Source organism: Lepisosteus oculatus, chromosome 12 (assembly GCF_040954835.1).
Source record: "Lepisosteus oculatus isolate fLepOcu1 chromosome 12, fLepOcu1.hap2, whole genome shotgun sequence".
In the NCBI taxonomy this organism is placed as follows: domain Eukaryota; kingdom Metazoa; phylum Chordata; class Actinopteri; order Semionotiformes; family Lepisosteidae; genus Lepisosteus; species Lepisosteus oculatus.
Window position 1 is genome coordinate 8,915,344 of NC_090707.1, and position 24,843 is coordinate 8,940,186.

At 38.8% G+C, this 24,843-nt stretch overlaps 1 protein-coding gene across 1 annotated transcript in view; it reads left to right on the plus strand.

The window, feature by feature from the left end:
* LOC102686973 (receptor tyrosine-protein kinase erbB-4) overlaps positions 1-20,980 on the plus strand; it is a 369,352-nt gene extending 348,372 nt beyond the window's left edge. The window contains exons 22-27 of the mRNA XM_015358522.2: positions 2,683-2,758; positions 3,172-3,318; positions 6,343-6,440; positions 6,713-6,883; positions 10,880-11,180; positions 12,207-20,980. Of these exons, the coding sequence (XP_015214008.2) occupies positions 2,683-2,758; positions 3,172-3,318; positions 6,343-6,440; positions 6,713-6,883; positions 10,880-11,180; positions 12,207-12,688 (1,275 nt within the window). The 3' untranslated portion in view covers positions 12,689-20,980. The remainder of the gene's footprint in view (positions 1-2,682; positions 2,759-3,171; positions 3,319-6,342; positions 6,441-6,712; positions 6,884-10,879; positions 11,181-12,206) is intronic.
* The last annotated feature ends 3,863 nt before the right edge of the window (positions 20,981-24,843 follow it).

Genomic DNA, 24,843 nt, shown 5'->3' on the forward strand with positions numbered 1-24,843 from the left:
TACATAATATTCCATTTATCTTTCATCTTGGCAATTTGTACTGAGATGAAAGGCTTGTATTTTTCTAATCGGATGTTATTTCCTTTTCAAAATGGCAAGCTAAACAGTAAGATTCAAATGATTACAGAAAAAGTTAATAATAATGAGGAAAAGAGAAATAAAACCAGTGAATTATTCACTGTGATTATGAAAGCATGTTCCTCTATATCATCATCAGAGATTCCTGATGTTGAAATGACTGTGATCTTCTCAAAGGGTGAGATGAGTCACTGCATTGCTGCAGGAGCCCTGTAATAATGTCAGGATGCTGAAGTGGTAATCTAACTGACTGTGTCATCAAAGCTCCGTGGAGAAAACTCTTACATCAGACAGTTATAAATATAACCATTAGTTAGTGTTATGCTGATTGTTTCAGTCTGAAGAGGGAATTTGTTTTGGTTTTGTTTTTTTTGCTTGCTGATGTTATTTGATATCCATTTGCTGGATTTCCTTCATATCAGAATTGCTCTGTACAGGTACTGTATGTGTGTAGAATATGCCTATGTTGTTTCAGCTGTACCTGCTACATATTTAAGTAGCTTATTTTGTTTGGAGAGCCCTTTTGCCTTTTGCCCACACTGTACAGTACATGTACGTGTATTGCATGCTCTTTTTCTTTTATTGTTCTTTAGAAATAATATGGTGTTATACAAATGTATGTATACTCACACTGCCCTGCACAAGTATTCAGACTGTTGTCAGGAGGCTACCTCTTAACAATGAGGGTTAAGACATAATATATTATGCTAATACAGTACATTGCAAAAAACATTAGCAAAACATCTCATTCTTGGTTGGCATTACTCCCCGTGAAATATTTGTCATATACACAACCAGCCACACATATTTAAAGCAGTATTTTAAAATGAAAGAAATCAATAGATATTTGATATGAAAGAAAAATGTAAAAGGACAGATTGTATAAGTATTCAAACCTTTTACTGTGGCACACCTATAGTAATTGCCTTAATTAGGTGCACAATTAGTTGAGTGACCTCTGTCTGTGCATTATAATAGTGGTTCACATGATTTGAGAATAAAACATCTGTCTCTGCAAAGTTCCTTAGTCAGATAGTGAATTTCAAGCAAAGATTCACCATGAAGACTAAGGCACTTTTACAACAAAACATGGTTTAAAGTTATAGTTACAGTATATAAAGGAGACATGTACAGAACATTTCACAGACCCTTAATATCTAATATCTTAGAAGATCAGGCTGTCTTTCTAAACTTGCCTTCCAATTTGTCGGGCAAAGGAGGAAACTGTTGAGGGACACCACTCTAAGGCCAAAGGCTACTGTATAGAGTTCAGTGGCTGAGATAGGTGAAAATGTCCATGGATTGACAAATTCCTGGTGACTGTACAAAGGAGGTTTGCTTGGAATAGCAAAAAAAAAAATCTCAAATCAAATTCTACATGGTGTATGCAAGAGGTATGCAACTGTGCACCTACTGTGAGTGATCAGTGAGGGGAACTTCAACATGTAGAAAAATGTTTTGTGGTCAGACAAGACAAAATTTGAACTTTTTGGTCTTAATGCAAGAAATGACATTTGACACAACCAACGTAGTGCATAATTATCACCATCCCAGCTGTCAGGCAGTATACTACTACTACTACTATGTGGTAGTTCTGCCTAAAAAGGTTTTCAAGGCTGATGGGAATAAAGATAAAGTACTTGCACATCATAGATTAAAGCCTGCTTCAGATCTAAAACCGGGGCACAATTGACCTTTCAGCAGCACAATGACCAAAAGCTACACTGTAGTGGCTTTAGTAGCTTAAGAATAAGAACGTTAATGTTATTGTAGCTTAGTCAAAGTAAAGATATTGATCATCTTGTAGAATTCTAGAAGCAGCCCCAAAGCAATTGGAGAAAACATGAGTACATCTGCCAAGATGTTGGGCAAGAATTGCACCAAACTGGTTTGCAAGCTTGGTAGAGACTTATCAAAAAGACCTGAGGTTAATAGCAGTCAAATATGCTTCCGCAAAACACTGAGGCCAGGGGTCTGAATACTTGTGATATCAATATACAGTATTTCAGTTTTTGCTCGCATCGTTTGTAACTTATCCTCCCCTTTAAAATCTTCATTGTGGGCACTCAGATTTTGAATAAAATTGTGCACGCTATCATTTTGTTACATGACAAAATGGGACACAATAGGAAGGGTTTTAATACATTTGCGAAGCACTGTATCCAATATTTTCTTTTGAAAAGCAAATAAAAATCCCTCAATGCTTTCAGAATGCCGAGAGTGAAATTCAGATTTTTTACCTAACTATTGTCCTGTGTTTATTGTTGTAAGTGCACAGAAATATGTGCAAAGAAGATGGGTAAATGCACTTTGTGTATGGGAAATTCATCTTTTTGCCTAGATACAGTATCTGTTGCAAGCAAATATTCTCTGTGTATACCCACTGTCCATCAAGGATGTGCGCTCCATAACTAAGTTGAAACTTTCCAATTGCACATGTACAGTAGAAATCTTTACAGGTAGAAGGTAATCTGAAACAAGATGATAATTATTGAAACTGTTTATCAACACATACTGTAGGCAGACAGTTTAGCACACCTGTACCAGTGGAGCTGTGTAGATGAGATGGAGGTGCATTTTGACACTTCCTTCCCTCTTTTTCAGATGCCAATCAAGTGGATGGCACTGGAGTGTATCCACTACAGGAAGTTCACGCACCAGAGTGACGTGTGGAGCTATGGTGAGTGTGGCTTGGATGAACCACTGATCCTCACTTGATCCTCGAGTATTACAATATGATACATGTAGAATGTTCAATCACCTTCACAACATACTGTACACAGAAGGAGAAGAGAGACACAAAAATGGGAAATACTATAGTATGAATTTACCACAATCAGCCAGAGGCTGCTTTTCTGATGTGGGGCTGCAGAAACAAAAAATACAATTAAAATAAATTGAACGGGGACCAAATATAAAATAACTGTCTGCATAAAAGTATTGTTTATTGTAATCTGCAGAACTGTAGAAGTTATAGAATTCCTAATTAAAAACACACCGGATAAGTTACTGTAACCCACTGGTGGAAGATAACTGAACTGGCTGTCATTTACTGTACACCACTTGTGCTTCCTCTAACTTTACGTGTCCCAGGAGTAACTATTTGGGAGCTGATGACTTTCGGAGGGAAGCCCTACGATGGAATTCCAACCCGGGAAATCCCAGACATCCTGGAAAAGGGGGAGCGCCTTCCTCAGCCACCCATCTGTACCATAGATGTGTATATGGTCATGGTGAAATGTAAGACCTATGTCTTGCACCTTTCTCTATATACTTTACAGTACATCACCCCAGGTGATCCTGCAGCTTGTCTGCTCTGCATACAGTATTTTTTCCAAACTGCAGGGTATGTTCTTTACATAATAAAATTAGTGCCACAATTGTAACACTGATTCCTACTACGGACTCTTCTGAAATGGTCTGTCTCTACACTGTCACTGCACATAGCTGAGAGTTGGGATGGGACTGTATGCTCGTGAGGTAGCATCATTTTCTGATATCTGCTAGCAATCTTCAAAATGCATGCGTGCCAAGAGTCCACTGGCCCTGATCTTCCAAAAGACGTTCTTTTTGCTGTAAATCATGTGAGCACTCTGATGCTTCAGTCATCCATAAGGATGAGTGACATATTATTTGTGTTTTAACTTCTCTGGTTATTAATCTTTGCAGTGGCAATGCAGGCCCCTTGATGGAGTGTCACTCTTGCACTGCAAAGCTCAGCATGTACAATTGGTAGTGTTATATAGGCTCAGAAATATATCAGTTTCTGTGCTTTAAGCACACACTGCTTGCTTAGGAAAACATTTCACACCTATTAAGGTGTATATAGAGAGAGACAATAGCATTAGTACCACCTGAGGGGTCACCTGTTCTACTAGATGTCTTTGTGTATTTCTTTCTTGATTCTGATGGTTTTAACAGACCCTCTGAATGGAACTGTCAGGCTGTTTGAAAGACAGCCTGATTGCCAAATAGACCTAAATGTAGCAGTAAAAGATGCGAGGCACTTATTTTAATTATAAATAAGCTGCACATTTGTTGTTTGTAATGATTTTTGCAATAGTTTATTGGTCTCCTGCATGTGTAATTCTGCCAGGGTGATCTTAAATTGCTGAGGTTTGCTTGCATTTTTTGAGTAGGTGAGTAATTGTGGGTAATTCAGATAATGAGTAGGTATAAACTGAAGAGTTATTAATTGTGAGGAAATTATAACAGGAGAATGGTTTATGGTGTTAATGTGTGTGCAGCTCCTGTATGTTCTTGGAGGATAGGGACCAGTTTTTTTATACTGACTGGCACCTGAGGCACTCATTAATTTGCTTGAGGAGATCAAAGCTGGTATTGAATTGAACAATAGGAGATCAAAGACTTAAAATTCTTTCCCTATCTTCCTTTGACTCTACCTAGACCTCAGCAGAGCCTCACACACTACAGATTAAACCATTTTAAGATACTAAATACTAATACTAAAAGATACAGTACTAAGATGCTAAAACAATGGATCCCAAACTTTGTTATACATAAACCTATCCAGATATACCAACAGTTTTGAATCATATCCAATTTAATACCCATTTTACAAATCATTTTGTAGTTAAAAGGATGGTCCCTTAATGTCACAAACTTGTTAATTGAACCAAAATCGTGTGAAGGAGGATAGGTGGCAATTTCAGTCACAAGCTGTTTTCAACCTATAGATGGTAGTGATACTTTCAGTTTTATCCCAGGGACTGCCAGAAATCCACTTTCACAAGCATTTATTATTGTGAACGGCGCTGTAGGCCTCTCTGACGTTGAGGGATGCTGTGGTCACATACAGTGCGTACAGTACATGTGTTACAACAACTGTTGAAAATAGTGAGGGTACTGTTAATTGGTATTACTGGTAGTTTAAACTTTACTGGTAAGACCTCACATCGAATATAGAGGATATTTTGTTCAGCTTTGGTTGTCATTCCACAAAAAGGATATTGTATCCTTAAATGTGAAGGAAGAGCAACAAAATGAGACAAGTGTCCCTCTTCTAGGATCTCATCCAATTCGAGAGCAAATAATGGTCGCTGATAATTTGATTTGCTAATTGTCTCAGAAAATCGTGTTGTTGCATAATAACGCCATCTGAATAGCTTTTCTAGCCTTAGAAATAAGAAAAGTGCCAACCAGGTCCTCTGTCACTGGTGGCATTAATTCCTCAGCTATTGTATGAGACATTCCTGACCTTGCCACTCTGTAACTCTCTTGGTGCTTGGTGCTTCAAGGGCCTTTGTCCTGTCAGCTGTGGAGCATAGTATTTTTTTGCTTGGCCAAAGCTGTGAAAATGTCAAGTGGTTTGTTTTTGTGCTGCTTGTGTTTTATTTTCCAGTGTCTGTGTAAAGGAGATGATTTTAAGCTGTTGTTCGAAAGCACTACACCACATACTGTAACACACTCAATGGCTGAGCAAAAGCATGGACACCAGTTCAAAAGAATCCTACTGTATTTCAGTGCATTTTTTGGCTTTTTATTTGGTACCGTATGCATCATTGCCTTTCTTTTTGAATATTCATTTTGTCAGTGTTTATGTTATGTCCACAGCTGGCGTACAGATATTTAAGGTTTCATTGGAAGTTTGCATGTTTTTAATACTCCATCTCTGACATGTGCTCATTTTGCTGTTTAATATACAATACTCAGTCCATCTTTCACTACGTCAAAAATGATTTAAATGGGGACAATCCTTTTGACACCTAATGTAATTGGATTTAATCAGTGCACGTCATTATATCTGTGTGCAGTGTCCTCATTGGTACGCTTGAAATGAAATCAACAAAGTACATTTTCAACAGGTTTAAGCGCGGTGAGTCGTAATGGTTATAAGCTCACAGTAAAAAAAAATAGCTTAGGAAAAAAAGATGATGTTACATAAAATCTGCAAAGTTAACAAATCCGGGGAACATTACAAAATATTCTCTGAAGACCCTCTTGAGAGAACTGGTGTAGCCCTGGGGGTACATGTACCTACAGTTTAGCAATGATGCAAACCCCGATTCTGTATCTTTACTCACGTTTGTGCATGTGCCTACCTCATACGGATGTGTTCTAGCTCTTCTTATTCACAGTGATTTAGCCTGCATCTTCAAGCCTTTTCAGAGGCTCCTAGCATGGCCCAATTTGAGTGTATATATCTGAACCCTCCAAGAGGATCCACAACATGAGGAAGCAAAATCCAGCATTAAAGCAGAGAGTTTTTGTGGTGCCGTTTTGAACCTTTCCACTGTTTCTCAGGCTGGATGATTGACGCGGACAGCAGACCCAAGTTCAAGGAGCTGGCAGCAGAATTCACCAGGATGGCTCGGGACCCGCAGCGCTATCTGGTCATTCAGGTAAGTCCTCCCTCAAAGCCACTGTGGCCGTTACACAGCAACGCCTTACAGAAGCCCACAGTGTGGGAGTGCCTTATTAACTGATGGGTTTTTCAAAGAACAAGGAATGCCATTTCTTTGTCTTTCTTTTTTTGTGTAATGCCTTTTTCGCACCATAAGAACTCTCTCATTCCATAGGAATGCTCCTCCTTATTTAAAGTTAAAAAGATAGTTCAGCACATTGGAGACCATGCTGTTCCCCTAACGCTGACGTGAGTGTATCCATGTTCCAGGGGGATGACCGAATGAAGCTACCCAGCCCCAATGACAGCAAGTTCTTCCAGAGCCTGTTGGATGAGGAGGAGCTAGATGACTTGATGGATGCAGAGGAGTATCTGGTCCCTCAGGCCTTCAACCTCCCCCCTCCATCGTACACCCCCCGTCCTCGTGTTGACTCCAACAGGGTAGGCATCCCATATCCCAGCAGGCAGGCCCTTCCAAACGCCCTTGTGCTTACAATGTGCTTTGTCTCTTTATCAGAACTGATGCTAGGATTGTTTAGAAAAAAAAAACTATTTTAAAGCAGATTGTTTTTTTATGAAAAACATTTTTGGAGGGAATTTCATCTGTGCTCATGAGTGTCTTTATTTACCAAGTCCATCTAGAATACAGAATAGATAACATTGTTCTGCAGATACTTGCGCTTTAAAAACCCACAAACAAAAAATGTTCTGCATGTAAAAACCTTTAGAATTCCACCTGATCTGTATAGAGCAGGAGTCTCAACTCCCCTGGGGCACCTAGAGGCTTCTGGGTTTTGTTTCAATCTGAGTCGTTCAAATAACCCAATTAAGGAAGCTGTTACATATAAAACATTGAAGTCTGGTAAGCAGTATTGTGATTCTGCAGATAAATAATGAAATTAGTTACGTAGCTGAGAGCTCAACTGGGGCACAAATGAGAAGACACTAAGCCTTTCCATGACTGGACCAGGACCTCTGCATTAGAGTACTGTATATACAGTATACAGTACACGAGCATGGGCAGGCCAGGTTGAGTGTGGGTGAAGTGCCAGGGCTGTTTGGCATAGTGCATGCCCATCAACTGGACAGAGCCCCTGCAGAGCTGAGCTCATTAACAAGACGGAGCCCCACTGAATGTTTTTCGTTGTATCCCAGTGTATCGCATAAAGGCCATGGCTTTTTAAACTCCGGCCTCCTGAGTACCACTTTCATTACTGAGTTTCGCACTTGTAAATAGCAGTGTCTTCACTAAAATGGGAGCGCTGTTTGCTGAAGGATGATGGGCTTGGTCTGCTGTTTACTTTCTGCATGGCCAGCTGTGTTCTAGCATGTCTTATTACTCCTGTGCGCATGTGACAGGCAGGCAGAGACCCCAGGGAGGCCGGAAGATGGGCTCCCTTCATTAAAAATGCAATGAGACACTCTAGTCGTGAATTGAAACATAAAGGTCATCATAACCAGGGCGTCAATGACTGCCTGGCTTATAGTAGCCTACCAGCCCACACTCCTAGACTCAGCCATTGAGCATAGAACTTTGTGAATAAAAGAGGGAGAAATTAAAATAATTTGTCTTTTTGAGAAATAATGTTAGAACAAGAATATAGAGTCACATTATGTCATTACCAATAATCTGAAATAGCATTCAAATTGTCCCGTCATTTTTCTGATGGATTAAATTTTAATTGTTCTGTTATCTTGCGCAACTCCCATGTCAAGAAGCCATCAGCCATGTAGTTATTTCCGGTTTAGTTAATAATGAAGTGTTTTCGGACAGTTCCTATTTTGTTCCCAGCTGAACAAAATAAAGCCGGTTCCTGAAATGCACCCTTTGGTGTACATTAAGTGTTATTGGTGGTTAGGAGACATGTACAACTTGGAGACAGATTTTGGCACATAGGATAATTCCTGTTCAGGGTGGAAGTTGGAAGGCAATGGCCTACTTCCTATGTGAGGAAGATAGACACTGTAGTCCCTGTAAGTATTAGGTTGCCGAGAGGGCACTACTGTATGAAAAAAAAAACTTCATTATAAGTAAAGTAAGAATGCAGTCCTGAAGGCTGGGTCTGTGCACCAGTGCACTCTACTGACACAGCTGACTGTTTCCAGATGCTGGGAACTGCATGAATAAGTCCACAGGCTCCTGATTGGAAAGACACAGACTCAATAATGTAAAAGGTTATGTGCTGAAGTGCATCTTTGAAAATCAGGGTTATGTTACCTCTCTGAAAGCATCCTGTTTGCTGAGCCTGACTTCACTGGAAACAGTCTGACAAGCAAAAACATCACTGACATTTTTTCTAGCTTGTTGAACATCTAATTCCTGTTACTTTGTTTTTTTCCCTGTTTATCCGCATACGCATGAAATAGAATGTGTCTGAATCCAAAAATCTGTTCAGATAGTCTGTGCTTTTGAAAGAAAAGGGGATTGGATTTAGATGGTTAGGCACAGGCATTGTGAAATAAATATGACGAAACGAAATCAAATAAAGACCAACAGCGAGAGAGCAGGGATATTGTTACTTTGCAGCAGTCACTGGAATATAATTAAATACAGTATTTGAAAACCAGCTGGGTTTTTGTTTTCCTTCCGAGGGTCTTGAAAACCTCAGACAGTGAGGAAGAACAGAAAAGTAGTGGCAAACCAGAGCTCAGTTTGTTTTGCACTCCTAGAATCTGCTTGGTGAAAAACATTTGAATAAAGCTTAGGGTGAATAAAAGCCACAAAGCTTAGGATGTTACCTTTTTACCATGATCAACTTTCATGAAGGCCATTGGAATGCACTGCAGGATCTTGAGGTCAGAGAGTTCTGAGAAACAACCAGCAGAATAAAAATGGGGGGAAAAGCACACTGTTGCTTCAGCGGGTTTCTTACTTTTCAAATTGTCACCCAAGGGACCCAGACATGCATGTTCACACACATGATCACATGCAGCACCCCACACATACACACAAGGAGAGTACACAACCCCCCACACATACACATTAGATCACTCACGCCAACCCACAATTTTAACTGCAATAAATAAACAAGATCAAACACAACCAGAAGGGGTTTATTTCTCCCAGTCTGCCTTCCGCCCACCTGCACAAACCCTCTCCCTCTCCAAATAAGGACTGGGGCACCTTAGGGCTGCTCGTCTAGAGAGCGTGGGCAGCCTCCAGTAGGAGCTATGCTCAGTACAGTCTGCTGCTACTGTGTAAAGTAAACCCATGAATACATGAAAAACTAAGAGGCTTTGAAGCTACAGAGTAGTCATAGATCTGCATTTTTTTAAAAGTGTCAGAAATATAGTCTATGTAGCAATGATATTTAGCCTTATTGTAGGGGGTATAAAAAATACAAATAAGAACAATCCATCCAGTCCCTTTTGCTTATGTTTGTATGTAAGAAACAGAAGGTTCCCATGTGACAGAAGTTTAAAAAAGTCATGATTTTTCAAGTGGCAAAAGAAGTTGTTTGCTGACACGTATCCACTAGAGACAAATTGTTCCCTTTCTTTTGTGGTCATGTGTCCTGTTTCAAAGGATTGGTGATGTCTTGTTTGTAAAGTTCTCTGCTTGTGTTTGAAATCACCAAAAATTGAGAAAGCCCATAGGAAGTGTAAATATAAGAGGTATTAATCAAAGAGCGCTTGCTGGCTACAAAAAAGGAGAAATCTGAAGTTCTTTCAAGAAATCTAAAATAAAAATAAGCCTGCTGACATATTAACTGCTTGGGAGTATCATGAATATGACAGTGACAAAAGTTCTTTATGTTAGTACATACAGTCAGTTTGTGAAATTGAAAATTGCCATTAAAATGCAAACCCATTTCCTTTTCCTGTAAGGAGCACTTATCCTGCTAGTTTGGCAAGAAGATAAATCTGCTTCAGTCTTCTGTTAATTAGACAGCAACTCAAGAAGTATCAACAACGCCACTGTCAAACCTTGGTTAAATGAGTAAAGATTAATGAGGCTTTCAGTATCGGGAGTGACCTAATTCAGGTCTGCTAGTGTCCAGACAAGGGCCAGAGCACATTCCCAGTTCTTAGCTCTACATGGCAAATTTGTGGAATATTTCAGACAGTTAAAATTTCATCTGTGTTCTGTTCAGAGGAATGTGTGGGCGTGAAATTAGATTTTCCAAAATAGAAATAATACTCACCGCTAGATGAGTGATCATCTGTCTGCTTTTGCAAACTGATCGAGGCAGACATCGCAATATTGATTGTGCTTTTCTTTTTTGATATTTGGCCCTTTCTGTTTTTTTTTTGTATGTACAGGATTAACATGTACAGTAGTTAACTCAATCATAACACCTCATCCCTGAGCTGACTGAAAATCCATTTATCTAAGAATCTGAATTTCAGTAATCTAAAGCATATACAGAACATGTTTATGTACATTTTATTTTCATGTTCCTTCTCATTGTCTTGTGTTTGTTTGTTATCCCGCAGAATCAATTTGTGTACCGGGACGGGGGCTTTAATGCAGAGGAAATGATTCCAGCTCTCCCACGGGCTGTCCAGCCTGGTGCCGCCCCTGAGCCTCCGGCAGTGCAGGGGGCAACCCTGGAGTCGTTCGAGGACCCGCGGTGCAATGGTACACTGAGGAAGCAAGTGTCCCCACGGCAATGTGAGGACAGCAGCACCCAGCGCTACAGCGCAGACCCCACTGTCTTCCTGGGGGAGCGCAGCCCACGAGGAGAGATGGACGAGGATGGGTACATGACGCCCATGAAGGACAAGACGCCCACAGGTGAGCAGGCTTAGACATCAAGGATGAGGGTCAAGGATCAGCTTCCACAACCACAGTCTTCGGACGGTATCAGGCTAGGAGTTGGTTGCAATGTGACAGGTTTCCATTGTCACACCATTGGTTAAATTGAGCAGTAAAGAAGTCATCTTCATTCACCATCACAAAAGCTCCAATCAGCCAGCCCTAGTGTGCTCTTCTTCTAAGCCAATGCAGTTTTTTTTCCCTGCAAGCCATCTATGTATGCATCTGAATTGTTTCACCCAGATATGGCGTTTTGTCACTCCCAGGTCAAATTTCAGGCTTTCTTAATCATTCTTATTGTTCCTCAAATGACGTAGGTGTCTGCCTGAATTGCTATGGTGGAGCATGGAGGTTAAAGCAGACTGCTTTCAAAGCACTTACATTGAAATCATCTTGCCAGTTGTCTTTACAACTAAAAGGCACAAACTGTTATAAAATTATCTTGATATTATCATGGGGTTATGTTTGGGATAATGATATCATCTGCTTGTTTCTAAATTGTTCATGAAATGGGGCTCGCTTCATATAACTTTGTTATTGTAACATCACACGTTACTTATTTGTGTGAACCATGACAAAACCTATGTTTTCATTCAGATTAAAAACCTTTTATCATTATTTTTCTTTGTCAGACTCGGCTGCATATTGCACTTTGATGCAAAGAACTTCAGAACTCAAGCCCAAAGCAAAATGTCTTATGACAGGAAAATAGCGTTTGAGAAATGCCGGCTGAGCTGTGTGCTTCAGTTCCTTTTGAGCCTTATCGCTTGGCAGTGGTGAAAGATCCGTGTTTGTGAGGACATTAAACAAGCAGAATAGGGGATAGCTTTAGTTTGGAGAGAAGTTGGCTGGGAGTTCTCTTCCAATCACAACAAATGTTTCCTGCCTTTAAATAAAATGGTTAGATTGTTTCAGTCTCTTTTCAACTTGCATAGCTCAGTTTCATTACATTATAGAGGTACAAAGCTAATTGACTCTTAGCCATTCTATCGCTCTCATTTTTAGATTATCTGAACCCAGTAGAGGAAAACCCCTTCGTCACACGCCGCAGGAATGGAGACGTTCATGCACTGGACAACCCAGGATACCACAGCGCCCCCAATGGGCAACCCAAGGTGGAAGACGAGTACGTGAACGAGCCTCTGTACCTCAACACGTTCCACAACAAGGCTGAGAAGAACCCCGAATTCCTCAAGAAAAATGAGTTGCCCCCCCCTGTCACTGCCACCACCACGGGCACCATGGTTGACAAGAAGCCGAAAAAGACTTTTGACAATCCCGAATACTGGCACCACAGTCTTCCCCCCAAGGCCACCCTACACAACCCAGATTACCTACAGGAATGCAACACCAAGTTCTTCTACAAACAGAATGGGCGCATAAGGCCAGTGGTAGCGGAGAACCCAGAGTACTTGTCCGAGTACGCTCTGAAGCCTAGCACAGTGCTGCCACCCCCACCATACCGTCAGAGGAACACTGTGGTGTAGCGGCTGGGGTGTGTGCTTTCTCCAGCTAGCAGGAGGAAGGGGCCTGGTCTTCATAGCCTTTTTCCTTTGCGAGCATTCTGAGACTTTGTGTTTCCTCCCAACTGGAAGAAAACAATTCCAAAAGAAATGAAAAGAGACGATACATCACTGGGACGCCCACTTGAAGCAGCATTCCTCCAACTAGCTGTGGAAGAGGACTTTGCACTTCAGTCAATCTGAAGCAAGCATCAGACTCTCCTGGTTACCTTCCCAATTTCTTGAGAAATGAACAACAAAAAGAACTGAGTGCTTCTTAGCGTGGCCCTCATTTCCTGCTTGCAAGAGGCAACAACAAACACAGTTTGTTGAAGGCTGGGTGTGGCACATTGGCCCTGAATAATTCTGTTCATCTTCCCCTTCTTCATACAAATGAGCAAAGTTCAAGCAATATGGAGACAAGCAGCCATGTTATATAAAGGCTGTTCCAACAGCAGTCAGTTGTTTAAACCTGAAAACTCATGCTTTGGACACTGACAAAGGAACTTTGCATTAAAACCTGCAGAGCTTGTGTAGATGAAAAAAAGAAAACCACTGGGTGGTGATTTTAAAATGGGTTTAGGTCCCCAACTATTGTTCAGTTAATAAGAGGGTCCTACTCTTGAGCTTCTTTTATAACTATAATTCCTAGCCAACTGACTGACCTTTTATGTAAAGGAAAATGAACCAGTACATAAAGAAATATTTACATTTCTGATATATATAATTTTTTTAAATTAGTACAGTACTGGTTCGGTAGATAATTCACTTTATTTTCAGTGTACACAGCCCTGTGTAATACGCAGAATGGTCAATCTCCTCGGGTTCATCAGTTTGTATGTGCTTTCACTATGCTGTTATGATTATATGATGAGATACTCATCTGCATTTGACTTATTACTTATGGCTTATGTAATAGCACATTTATCGTCCCCCAATAAAGGTTCAGTCAAAACTAGCAAAGTGCAATATGTTATGCTGAAGAATCTCAATAATAGAATATGCATATGAATTATGGTTTTAAACAGAAGCTCTACTTGGGACAGTAACCACTACAGGTGGTTCCAATTAAGGAACAATACAGTCACATCATAAATGCAGAGAATACAATTATGGTTGTTCATATAATAACTGGAATTAATGAAGTCTCTTCCTTTGATGACAGTGTGAAGTGAACCCCCAAACAAAGCTGCAGCCATTGTCTGCCCAGTACTGCAGCATCAGAGAATACATTGACCACAAATTGTAGGGTGGCTCAATCCATAGTGACTACGAGGACATCAGTGAATGTCTTCTACAGTTTCATCTTGGCTTACAAAATGAACAAAAAAGACCATGACCAATACTTTAACAAGTATTTTAAAAAGTTGCATATCATCTTTATAGAAGACATCTTCAATTCAACTGCTAGAATTACTTCATTTTTTCCAAGTTAATGGATTTTTTAATTCACAGGGAGCCATTGAACAGAAACCCACACATAGACTCGTGGACACTCAAACACACACAGAAGGATATTTCATATTATATATGAAACTTGTGGCATAAAATCTGTAATATTCCATGTTATGTACAAAAGGCTCGACAGCAAACTTTTTAGTTTGTAGAGGTTCATGGGACTGTGAAGGAAGAAACACTTACCTTTTGTGTTACCGCTTTAATGAAGAATGCAAGTGAGGTTAGGGAGAGATGAGCCTGAGACTCATCAAAATTAGACGCTGGTTTTAAAGGCACATTAGCAAGTCTCTTTTCTATTCTGTAATTAAGTCATTGCCTCATGGTGAAGCCTTGAGATCAAACTGCACTCTTGGGTCATGGCTCTCAAACAGTTGTCGCACACTGTTCTGCAAGAGGAGAGGATCAGCCAAGAGGACTACAGAAATTCCACATGAAAGTTGATTTTATTACTGCCATAAGGTCTTCAGCTGTGAGGTACAAACTGGTGAGGATGTAGCTTTAGATCTACATTCAGTAGTGATTTAAAGTGCAGAACTAAGGGTTTTGGTGTTTTAAATCTCGAAAACAGAAAACGTATGATGATCAAAATAGCACCTGTGCAGTGTAACAGTATATTAAGCAGAGTAGTAGGATGAGGATTATTTGTAAACTGCTTTTTAAGGAGACTTTGATGGTGTGACAACTCATCACCTTTGAAACAGGACAGATTGTTCAAGGTGACCTCTGCAGCAGAGTTCAGTTATAACACACACTTCACCAGGGCCAGATTAAAATGGCAAAACAGAACTGTGCCAAATGTTTTAAGGTATGTTCATTTAACTGTAGTTCATTTTAATATATGAAAGGGAGGAACTATGATAAATTAAAACCATTAAGAAGACCTTTTTAAATAATAAAAATCTAACAGGCAGAAATCATTTCTATTGATCGCCAGCACCTTGTGTTACTGAGTACACTGCCAGGCACTTCTTTTGCTGCTAAAATTAATGCAAGAGCATTTGAAATCATTCAACGTTGATTTATTTTGTAGATTTTAAAGCACTTAAAGCTCTGGAGCAGCCTAATCAAACACTTTCAAAAATTCAAGCTAATGCCACCATTATACAAGTTTTGAGTTTTTTTTCACTGCAGAAGACCTTTAGAAACAATATTGTCCATGTTTTGCTAGATTCGTACAACATTATATTTTAATATTGGAAATTAATTGTATTAATTTTATTTATGTGTGTACAGAATGAAGGTAGACCCTGGATGGAGCACTTTAACTGGTTCTTAAGATTTTAATAACACAGGTGTTGTTTTGAATGTTTGCAGCCGGATTTCTTTTAAACCAGATGTAGCTCAAAACAAGGTTAGGATGTCAGGGAACACGAGTCCGAATTTTGTAATTTGCCAAAATAATTTGTTTACAAGACAGTAAAAAAGTAAGTATATTTTCCTTTATGTAAATGAATAATTTATTACAGCCAATTTAATTACACTCGAGCTACTGAATATTAGAAGTAGTTGTCAGATTGAGTCAAATGTTGTTAAATATACTGGGTGCTTTAAAGTTTCTGACACATTGTTCTGGGCTACATGATGCCTGAATTGGATACAAGACTTGTGCTTATCAACACATGTCCCGCTGTGGTCCTGTCACCATTAATGTGTTGAATTCCAGTGTGTTTGTTCTCCGTCTAGTTGGGTTTTTTACAGCCTGGTGAAAATGAAATGGATAAATGCACTTTTTGTAACCTTAAAAACAGGGATTTTAAAAGTATGAGTAGGGCTGATTTTAAAATGAAAGAATCTGGCTGTAACACACATTTAGGTAGTTACTGTTCTGTGTTGTTAAATGTTTATTATTATTATTATTATTATTATTATTATTATTATTATTATCGGTTTGATTACAGACAAAAGAAACATATTTTAATGTTAGGCCTTGCGATGGTAATATCTTTGTCTTTCAGCTGCATTTTGCGTCAATACTGGTGCATCACTTCTAACCAGTAAAACAAATTCTAGCAAAACCCTGATGGATTTTCTTTATTGAAAATGTATAATGGTATGAATATTCATTCTCTGTGTCTCTCTTCTTCTTCACTGCCATGAAATACCGTTCTTACCCTCCTTATGGCCAGAATACATTTTTAATGGATATATACTGTACATTCCTTTAAGAAAATGCAAAGGTTTCTCACAGTTTAGACAGCAAGTTGTACTTAAAAAACAGGTATATACTGTACTAGACTTGTATCCCAGTCAGGTTGTAGTTCCACCTTCCATCCTATGATGGCTGCGACCCAGGGAGACATTAAAACTGAGGCGATTAAATATCCGAATTAGAACTAAAACAGAATTGGAGTGGTACATGCTAGTCTAAGTCTGAGCATTATATATTTTCTCTGCCCGATTTTTGGAGGCAGTATCCATTGAGAAAAGCCCACTTTTCCCTTGAAAAAAATGAAAAAAATCACTAATCCAAGTTCTGATTCCTTTTCTAGCCAAGAAGCTCCCTCCCACTCAATGTCATAGAAAAATTTACTTTGAGAAAACAAAGACATTACCATTCCATTGTTAGTGTTTTCCTAAAAGATTACAGCATCAGTAACAGGATGGTGAACTTATCACCAGCCCAAGACATACTCATGTCTATAGCTGTGGATACTGGACTTTACTTTGCTGAAGGTATTTTAAAAATGTAGCATACACTGTTACGGATGTAAAGTGGGTTGAGTTTAATTTAAAATCAAATAAGAAAGCAGCTACTGAGGAACAACTTGACCAATGTCTGAAGTTACTGTTGGGGCAGACCAATATATGTGGTAGCAACAGACTTGCAATTAACTTTTCCAAATCTGGTGTAGTGATTAATCTGTCAAGCTTCCTCCATGTTTGTTTGTGTATTGGAGACATTTTGTGGACACATGGTCAGAAGGAAAGAAAGACAACGGCCCAATTTTATTCATAAGCAGAGGATGGAATATATTCAGAAAAAAAAAGATTTTAAAGCTATCCTCCATATACTGTAGCAAATTAAGAACATACTATAGCTGCATAATGAGAGGCAATAAAAATGCAAACAAATTATTGTTGAAACCTCTCCATATATAAGAATAGTTGTGTCTATTGTTAATTAATTAATCGCTAGTAGTGGTTACTTACTACTAGGTAGAAATTGTAGTAGTACTACTGTTTGCTGGTCCTTTTAAATACTTTGGCAGAGCACAGATATACTGAGAGACAGTAGAGAATATTTCCCTTGCTTCTGTCAGTTGCCTACAAGAAAAGACCAAACTCCCTTTTATTTGTAACAGGATATAAAGAATTTGTAAATAGAATTTACAACCCCTAGTCTAAAGTGTTACTGATGTAACTGGAATATCATGTAGCATTTTGCTGGAATTCAGCAGATGGTTGAAATTCATGACTGTTAAAGCAACAAACTGGAGCACTTCATTTTGAGTTCTCAGGTCAAGTCTCTTCTTTGTCCTTTTGTCTTCAACACCAACAGTCACACACTTCAAAATCTTTTTTTTTTTCATAATCAAAATTTACTTTCAGATAAAATCAGTAACAATGCTGACTCATAGCAGGCAACTGCTTCCCTTGTCTGTCAAATACCCACTAACTACATGAAGCTCCCATTAACTTTTGGGACTGGGAGTTTGAAAAGGGCAACAGCCTCATCACAGGTAACTCTTTCACTGGCGCTGGTTCAATATAATTGGGTTCACTGCACAAAGCCCAGTTCCTCTTGTAGCTCTTTTAAAACACATTAGCACAGCACAGAGTTCCTGAGAGGTTGAGAGAAGATTTCCCTTGCCATTTTCGTTAGTCTAGAAGAGAAGACAAATGGACCATTTGATAGAAAGTGCAAGTCCATTCTCACTTATGAACCTGTCTTGGTCATTTGGATTCTTTTCATTTTTCAGTTTAACCAACATCAAGCTGCCTGCTAAACATTTTCCGAACACAATCATCTCAGTTCACTAAGGTACTGTATAATGATAGCCAATACCTATAAATGGTATGTAGTGACAACAGGGAGAATACGGTTTCTGAATATGACCTTGAGTGCCAGACAGATGAGTCTGGTGGAATTGGAATTACTGTAGGCAGATTGATTAAGGTCATTAATACCTTGTTTTTAAATGGCTACTTTTGTTTAACTTCCAGGCAAACACCTTATTTCTTTCAGTAACTGAGGTTTTGTTTTTAATTTAGCAGCCCACAGAGATATTCATTTCTGCAGAAACATTACAAAATGGGCCATTAGAAAAAGCTAAATTTCAGCAATCTTCCTTTAATAAAGATCTATGTGCAGGATGTCTTATAACTAATGTAACAGTGTGAGTATGCAATTTGCTTCTGCATTTCTCTTCATTTCTATAAGTTAAGTAACTTGTGCGTAATTTTTATTGCATCAGCAGAACCTTATATGTTCATGATCGCCAGTAAACCGCTTTGCGTTGCAAAGATTTCTGGATCTTTTATTGCATTAAATGTTTTTATTATGCTTCACCATGTGCAAACAGGGCCATTATTTTAAAAAATTCCCTGGCATAATCTTTGGTATTCCTATTTCTACAGTCTTTTTTGTTATTAATTTTAGCACACACTGACAGATGTGGAGGAAGCACATTGTTTTTTATTAATAAACTGAAGTTTGGTACAGTTGTTCCTCAAGATTTACTGTACTACTGTACGCGAACTGAAAAATGTGAATAGTATTTTTATAGACTGCTGAAGAATTGGCCAGAGTGCATTTGTAAATAAGGGGGAATTGTTACATTTTGGGATTATTTTCTTCTCACCTTGGAATTGGTTTATGTTGAACATAATTGTCTATTAGTGATACTTTTTTTCTGTATATATCTGTATTTTGGATTGTGATTTTTTATTTGAAAAGCTCATGAATTTAGACATTTTACTTGTGACTGTGTTTAGCACAAATTGTAATCGTGTTTTTAACTTCTGCACTTGCTCATGTGGTAGGAGCTGCTTTTACTGTTTGATGTAATTTTAAGCCTTGTTTCCCTTCTCATTTTCTTTTTCTGTAAAATCAGCTGTAGAAAATACTCTGACGCACTGTTGCAATACCGGTTCCTGTTCTGAATTTCTAAGCTCTGGCGCAGTCTCTCTCTAGAGCCTTATTTCTTAGGTTGTGTTTCAGTATTTGGTTCCTCCTTTAATCCCCAGTGTTTGATATCTCTCTCCATTTTTATAATTGGTGCAGTTGGGTTTTGTTACTGTGACCTCCTCCCATGTTTGAACTGGGTAGAGAGCTAGCTGTAGGACCGACAGTGGCAGAGAGCACCTACCAGTGTTGCCAACAGCTGTTCCAAAAACTGTCCGGAATAAACCAGAACGAGGTAGTCTCAGGGGCCAGCGTCAGTTAAGGATTTTTATTAATTTATGAACACGCCAAAACCCCATTCATGTGTTCTGTTGTCAGCTGGCAACTGATATGACCTTACTGGCCAGCCCCCCACACACAAACACTTTCTACATCCCTCGTTTTTCACAGGGGGAGGGGGTGGGGGTCAGTGCTTGGAGATGTTCAGACAAGCTCAGGCAGTCTCATGGAAAATAGCTTGTGACAATTTAGCCACTAATCTTTTTAAATGTGGCGTGTTTTAATTAGCTGAAATGCGGGTTAACGATGTATAATGCCTCTCAAATGCTTTTCAGTCTAGTTGTTTGAAAAAAGCGTGAAGTTCATTGATATAGGGCCTGCAGGATTTTGCTCTGTTCTTCCTACAGTGTGTTATCATCCCCAGTTATTGCAAACACTTGTCGCTTAAGATAAGAGTAACAGCTGTATACTCATAAAACATGCAACATTTTCAGCTGACTGCTTTTGTAGGTTATAACAAAGAAAACCACCTATTCTTTTTAATCCAGAATGCCTTTTTCCTGAAAAGAGAAATAACAATAGAAAAGAGCAATTTCCTGAAGTTTTTCTCATTTGGATTCAGTGCATTTTCCCATATAATTTGTAACAGAATAAAGAATTACCCTGAATTCTAGTCAGGCCTTATCTACATCCTTTCTAAAAGTTAATCAGAGATAGGTAAGTCAGTCAGACCAGTACAATGTAAAATCAGCGAGCCACAGAACAATTCTAATAAACGAGACCTCGGCGAAGCTTCACCACACAGTGTGATATCATTCCTCTGTGGTGGAGAGTCTGCATGCTCTTTCTGAAAAATAGTGTGGCTGGGGGCGGGATGATTTCTGGTATCCAAGAGCAATATCAGAAAATTTTGGAGCTAGTTTATCTTGAGGGTTTGCACGATTTAAAAAAGACTGTCAGAGAGCTGCAAAGAGCTAGACTTTAAGCTTTGGAACTGTCTTGTACTCAGGTCCTGTAACAGTAAACGCAATGAGGAGGTTGTGTTCAGGTTTCGTTTTGGACAAAAGCTCAGCCCATGGAAAAATGAAATACTGTAGGTCCATTACAAAGTACAATCTCTCCTTGCATCCTCTCTGCTAGTCTCAAAACATGAAGCCAGGGGAAATTGATTAAATTAGTTCCTTAAAGTTGCTTTTGTCTTGTTTTAATAACAGAGTAATGCAGCTGAAATTAAAAACTTAAGTTGCTCATTTCTTTGCTTCACATTTGGTACCAGAGACAGTAAAGTCCCAGAATTAAAAAAAACATTCATCCTCCTTAATGTTGGCACCACTGGTAACAACCCCTTAATTTTAGTGAACATTTTATCACCCCTACAGCTACAGCATCTAAAAACTGTTCTGCATTTTTGTTACATGAATCGTCAAAAATATATTTTTAATTTAATATAAATAAAGTTCAATAAAATATTTAAACATGAGTTTGATGTAATTTGAAATGGTTTGAAAACAGTGACATTATGATGTCAGTTTGTGCCATAAACACCAGATGAGTACCTTGCTGCAGAGGTTTGCAGGAGCATCCAGGGTAAGAGTTACTACATACAGCAGATCTTTGCAGAACATCTTGAGTGGTCTTCTTTTAACGGTGCTTGAAATAATAATCATACAAGAAATTTGATAAACATCAATGCTGAGACACTTCATTATAAACTTCGATGCTTCACAAATATAACCCTACAGTATGTAACATAAAAATCTGCTTAACAGTGCTGTTCTGTACATTCCTGGAGCAGGCTATTTGCAGTATGTTCATGGGACCAACTCCTTTCTATTGAAGACCAAGGAAATTGTTTGCTAAATCTACATCGTATATATGTTTATTCCTCAAATTCGAAAGCAGGAGACAATCAACCATAAACAAATTTAAAATCTGTACAATTTTAAATTCTGCCTAGTGTGTGACATGCAAGTGGACATTAGATAATGGAGACAAGAGAAAAGTGGAGATTAGGATAAAATCATATTCCTAGCTGTCTTCTATCCGTTGTACAGTAGCTATGGAGAGCTGGGATATTAGAGGCGTGGGTATATCACAAGCAAATGAGTCATCGCACTGCTCAGTGCCGTTCTGGGAGACCTGAGCTAACGGGGACTCTTGCTTTCATAGCACCTCCTGCAGCAGCGAATAAACAAAGTCAACATGTTAGATCTGCAAACAGAACAGCCTGGACTGAGGGTTAGAAAATACCGCTGGCATTCACTGAAAGAGATGCCTTTTGTAATATGTTAGATCTAAAGTGGAACAAGCAACTCAATACATTTGTAAGGAGAGTGTGTGAAAGCCAAGCAGAATGACTTCAGTCTCAAACACAAGATATTTAGCCATTTTGGAGTAAACTGAGTTTTTTTAATCAGTAAATAGAACATTTTACACACAATACTACATTGTTCCTAAATGCTATGCACATAATAACCTACAGGTTGCACAACAGCATGGTGGTGACCACTGCTGCCTCAGCTGTGGGGTTCTGGGTCCAGCTCTGGACTGGGCTGCGTATCTGCCAGGTCTCCTCACAGCTACGAAGCCCACAGCCTCACACAGTGGGGAATGAGGGCGAGTAGGTTCACTGCTCTGACCCTCCCACCTGTGGGTGTATCACCTCCGACTGGAGGATCGGGTTGGCCGCCATCTTCCCCACCCTAACCTCCTGGTCACAGTCAGCAAGTGACATGATCAAGTCACGGGAGGCCCTGCTGATTTTCAGCCTGGATTGAAGACGGAACTGCTGAATGCTGTACAGGAGATGGCAGAATACCTCATCCTCCTCTGTCTTCAAGGTACACTACCCAAAGACACACCAGCTTCTCACTGGCTCACACAGACATTTCCAGCCTCCAACCAACAGGGACCAATTTAAAAGGAAATCCCTGTAGCTACATTCAATTTCTTTTCCGGAGAAAGGTAAGGGGAATTTTACAGTTAATTCGTACCTAGAGTACTAAGTGGAGCCAAGCACAGAGTTGAAATTTATGTGGGTCCGTTCAAAATAAATCCTTTTCTATTAGACTGAGTTATTCCAGTGGTATATCTCTTGTGCAAATTGGTTTTCGCTTTATGTGGCAGAAAAAACAAACAAACAGAAAACTAGTAAAAAAAATGATAACATTTCAAATAGAAATCAGTCAATAGGATTACAGAATATTAAATCATTGGTAAAGGATAATTATCTATGATGAGAAATGTACAAAGAGGCCTATGTGCCTTCATTACCCAAAAACTATAATTATCGTGCAGCTTTGCTGGCAGCACAGCAGTAGAGATGAGAAAATTGTTGTAACAAGTATTTAATAGCTCGAAATATATTGACAGAGTGATGATTGCTTATAAATGGGATTTAATCATGATTAATTTCTTCTTATTAACCCAATTCTGACTTTTCACAAAAATACATTTATTCGTTTATAATCCAGTGTTACCAGCATAGTAATGTGAAATCAACAAACCCAATTATTTTTCATTTATACTAAAACATTTTTGTAAGAAGCAAATCTATAATACTGTATTCTTAAGATCCATTATGAAGTGTTATAATTGTTTATTTTTAATCTGAATTTTGTTTTCTATAACATAATGTTGGAGCCAGCTCACTATCACCACCCTTGTACCCAATTAGAAGGGCATTTACAACCGAGAACAGGAGCCACTTCTTTACTCAAAGGTTTTTTGGAGTGTGGAACAAGCTGATATCCATCTTGCTGAAGCAGATACCCTGGTTTGCAGGGTTCAGCCTGTAGTCCAACAGAATGGTTTTACTGGTTGTGTTGAGAGCTCAGTGCTCTTAATTTTCATTTTCAAAGTGACATGGCAGTTTAAAGCAGGTGCAGTGTCAGAATTGCAAATGAATAGGATACAGTGAATATTTTTTTTCTTTCTTGTAGTTTTGAATTATTGATCAGACATACCTCCCCCCAAAATGGAAGAATCCATTTATGTATTTCACTTAATTTCATGCTGTGCCTTGCAAAAATATTCATTCCCTTCCAAAGATGTCCAAATGTGTTGAATGATGTACAGTATGGATAGAACCATAACTTGAACGCTCAATGAATGCCCAATTGTATTAGTTATTATTAAGCATCCAGTATTCTTGTGCATGTGCTGAGAAAGACCTACTCCAGTGCATTATCATAATTCATTAAATATTCTTCTAGGGCCATGTATTTCAGAATTTACAATGTTTGCCTACTTTCTTTTATATACTGTCTACACAATCTGAGAGCCTTCAAGACACACTGAGCCTCCACACTTTCCTTGAGATAGCAATTTAGAAAGTCCAGCTGCCAGTGTGGATTAAGCACATACACCTGAGTCCTGCAGATGTTCTGTAGTCTACTGGCTAAACTTCCCAGAATTTCAAAGACTGACGGTTCCTACTTTTCCCCATACAATATTCTTTTAGAGAAGCATGGTTTGTTGGTCCTGTGTATTTGCTGATATGACTTTCTAATGCTGCCCTTGGAGATGAAAGATTAACCACCTAGCTCCAATAAACTGACCACAATATGAGTAAAAACCAAGCAAAATCCATAAATGTTTCTACAAATACATGAGCTGTATGCATTCTGTGCAGGGGATAGTGTGATAAGAAGAAACAATAGTGTAATTTGTAAGCGTGTTGTATAAAACATGGCAGAGTACATACCAGTATACACAGTGACAAAACAGGACGTTATTGAAGCAAAAAGCTGAAAAGTACTGTAAGTTCGATTTTCTTTTAGCCAGCTCTTTCCCTTGTTTATCAGTTTCTCATCCTTTTCTCATTTCTCCTTTGGCACTTGCTCTGCACTTTAAACCCCTATTATGCGACAACATGCAATGTGTTTATGATTCAGTCGACTCCACAAAGCCCCTTTAAGCTCCAAACACCATCCCCAAAGAGTTTTCATTAAGAAAAGGATATTCAATTTTTTGACAGTCAGGAAAAAAATACATGAATTTATGACAAGCAAGTCTTACATTTTTCAGCAATTTCTTGCTTTTTAAAACATTTTTTGTGTTAAAAGGCAACCCATTGCTATCTCCAATATAATAACTCCTGCAGAAGAGCATTATCACAGAAAAGAAAAAGCCTGTGAAATGGAATTCTTCAAAATGTAACAAAAAGGTTATGCCACATAACAATGTTATAATTTCATGTGATACTCATTTTAATATACTATATATTAATCATTGACATGCATAAAGGATTTTAGTATTCAGGATCTTGAGCAAGGGTCTTTGCTTTAAAATAAAGTTTTGTTCTGTTTACAGGTAAATAGACCCAAATTGAAAATTC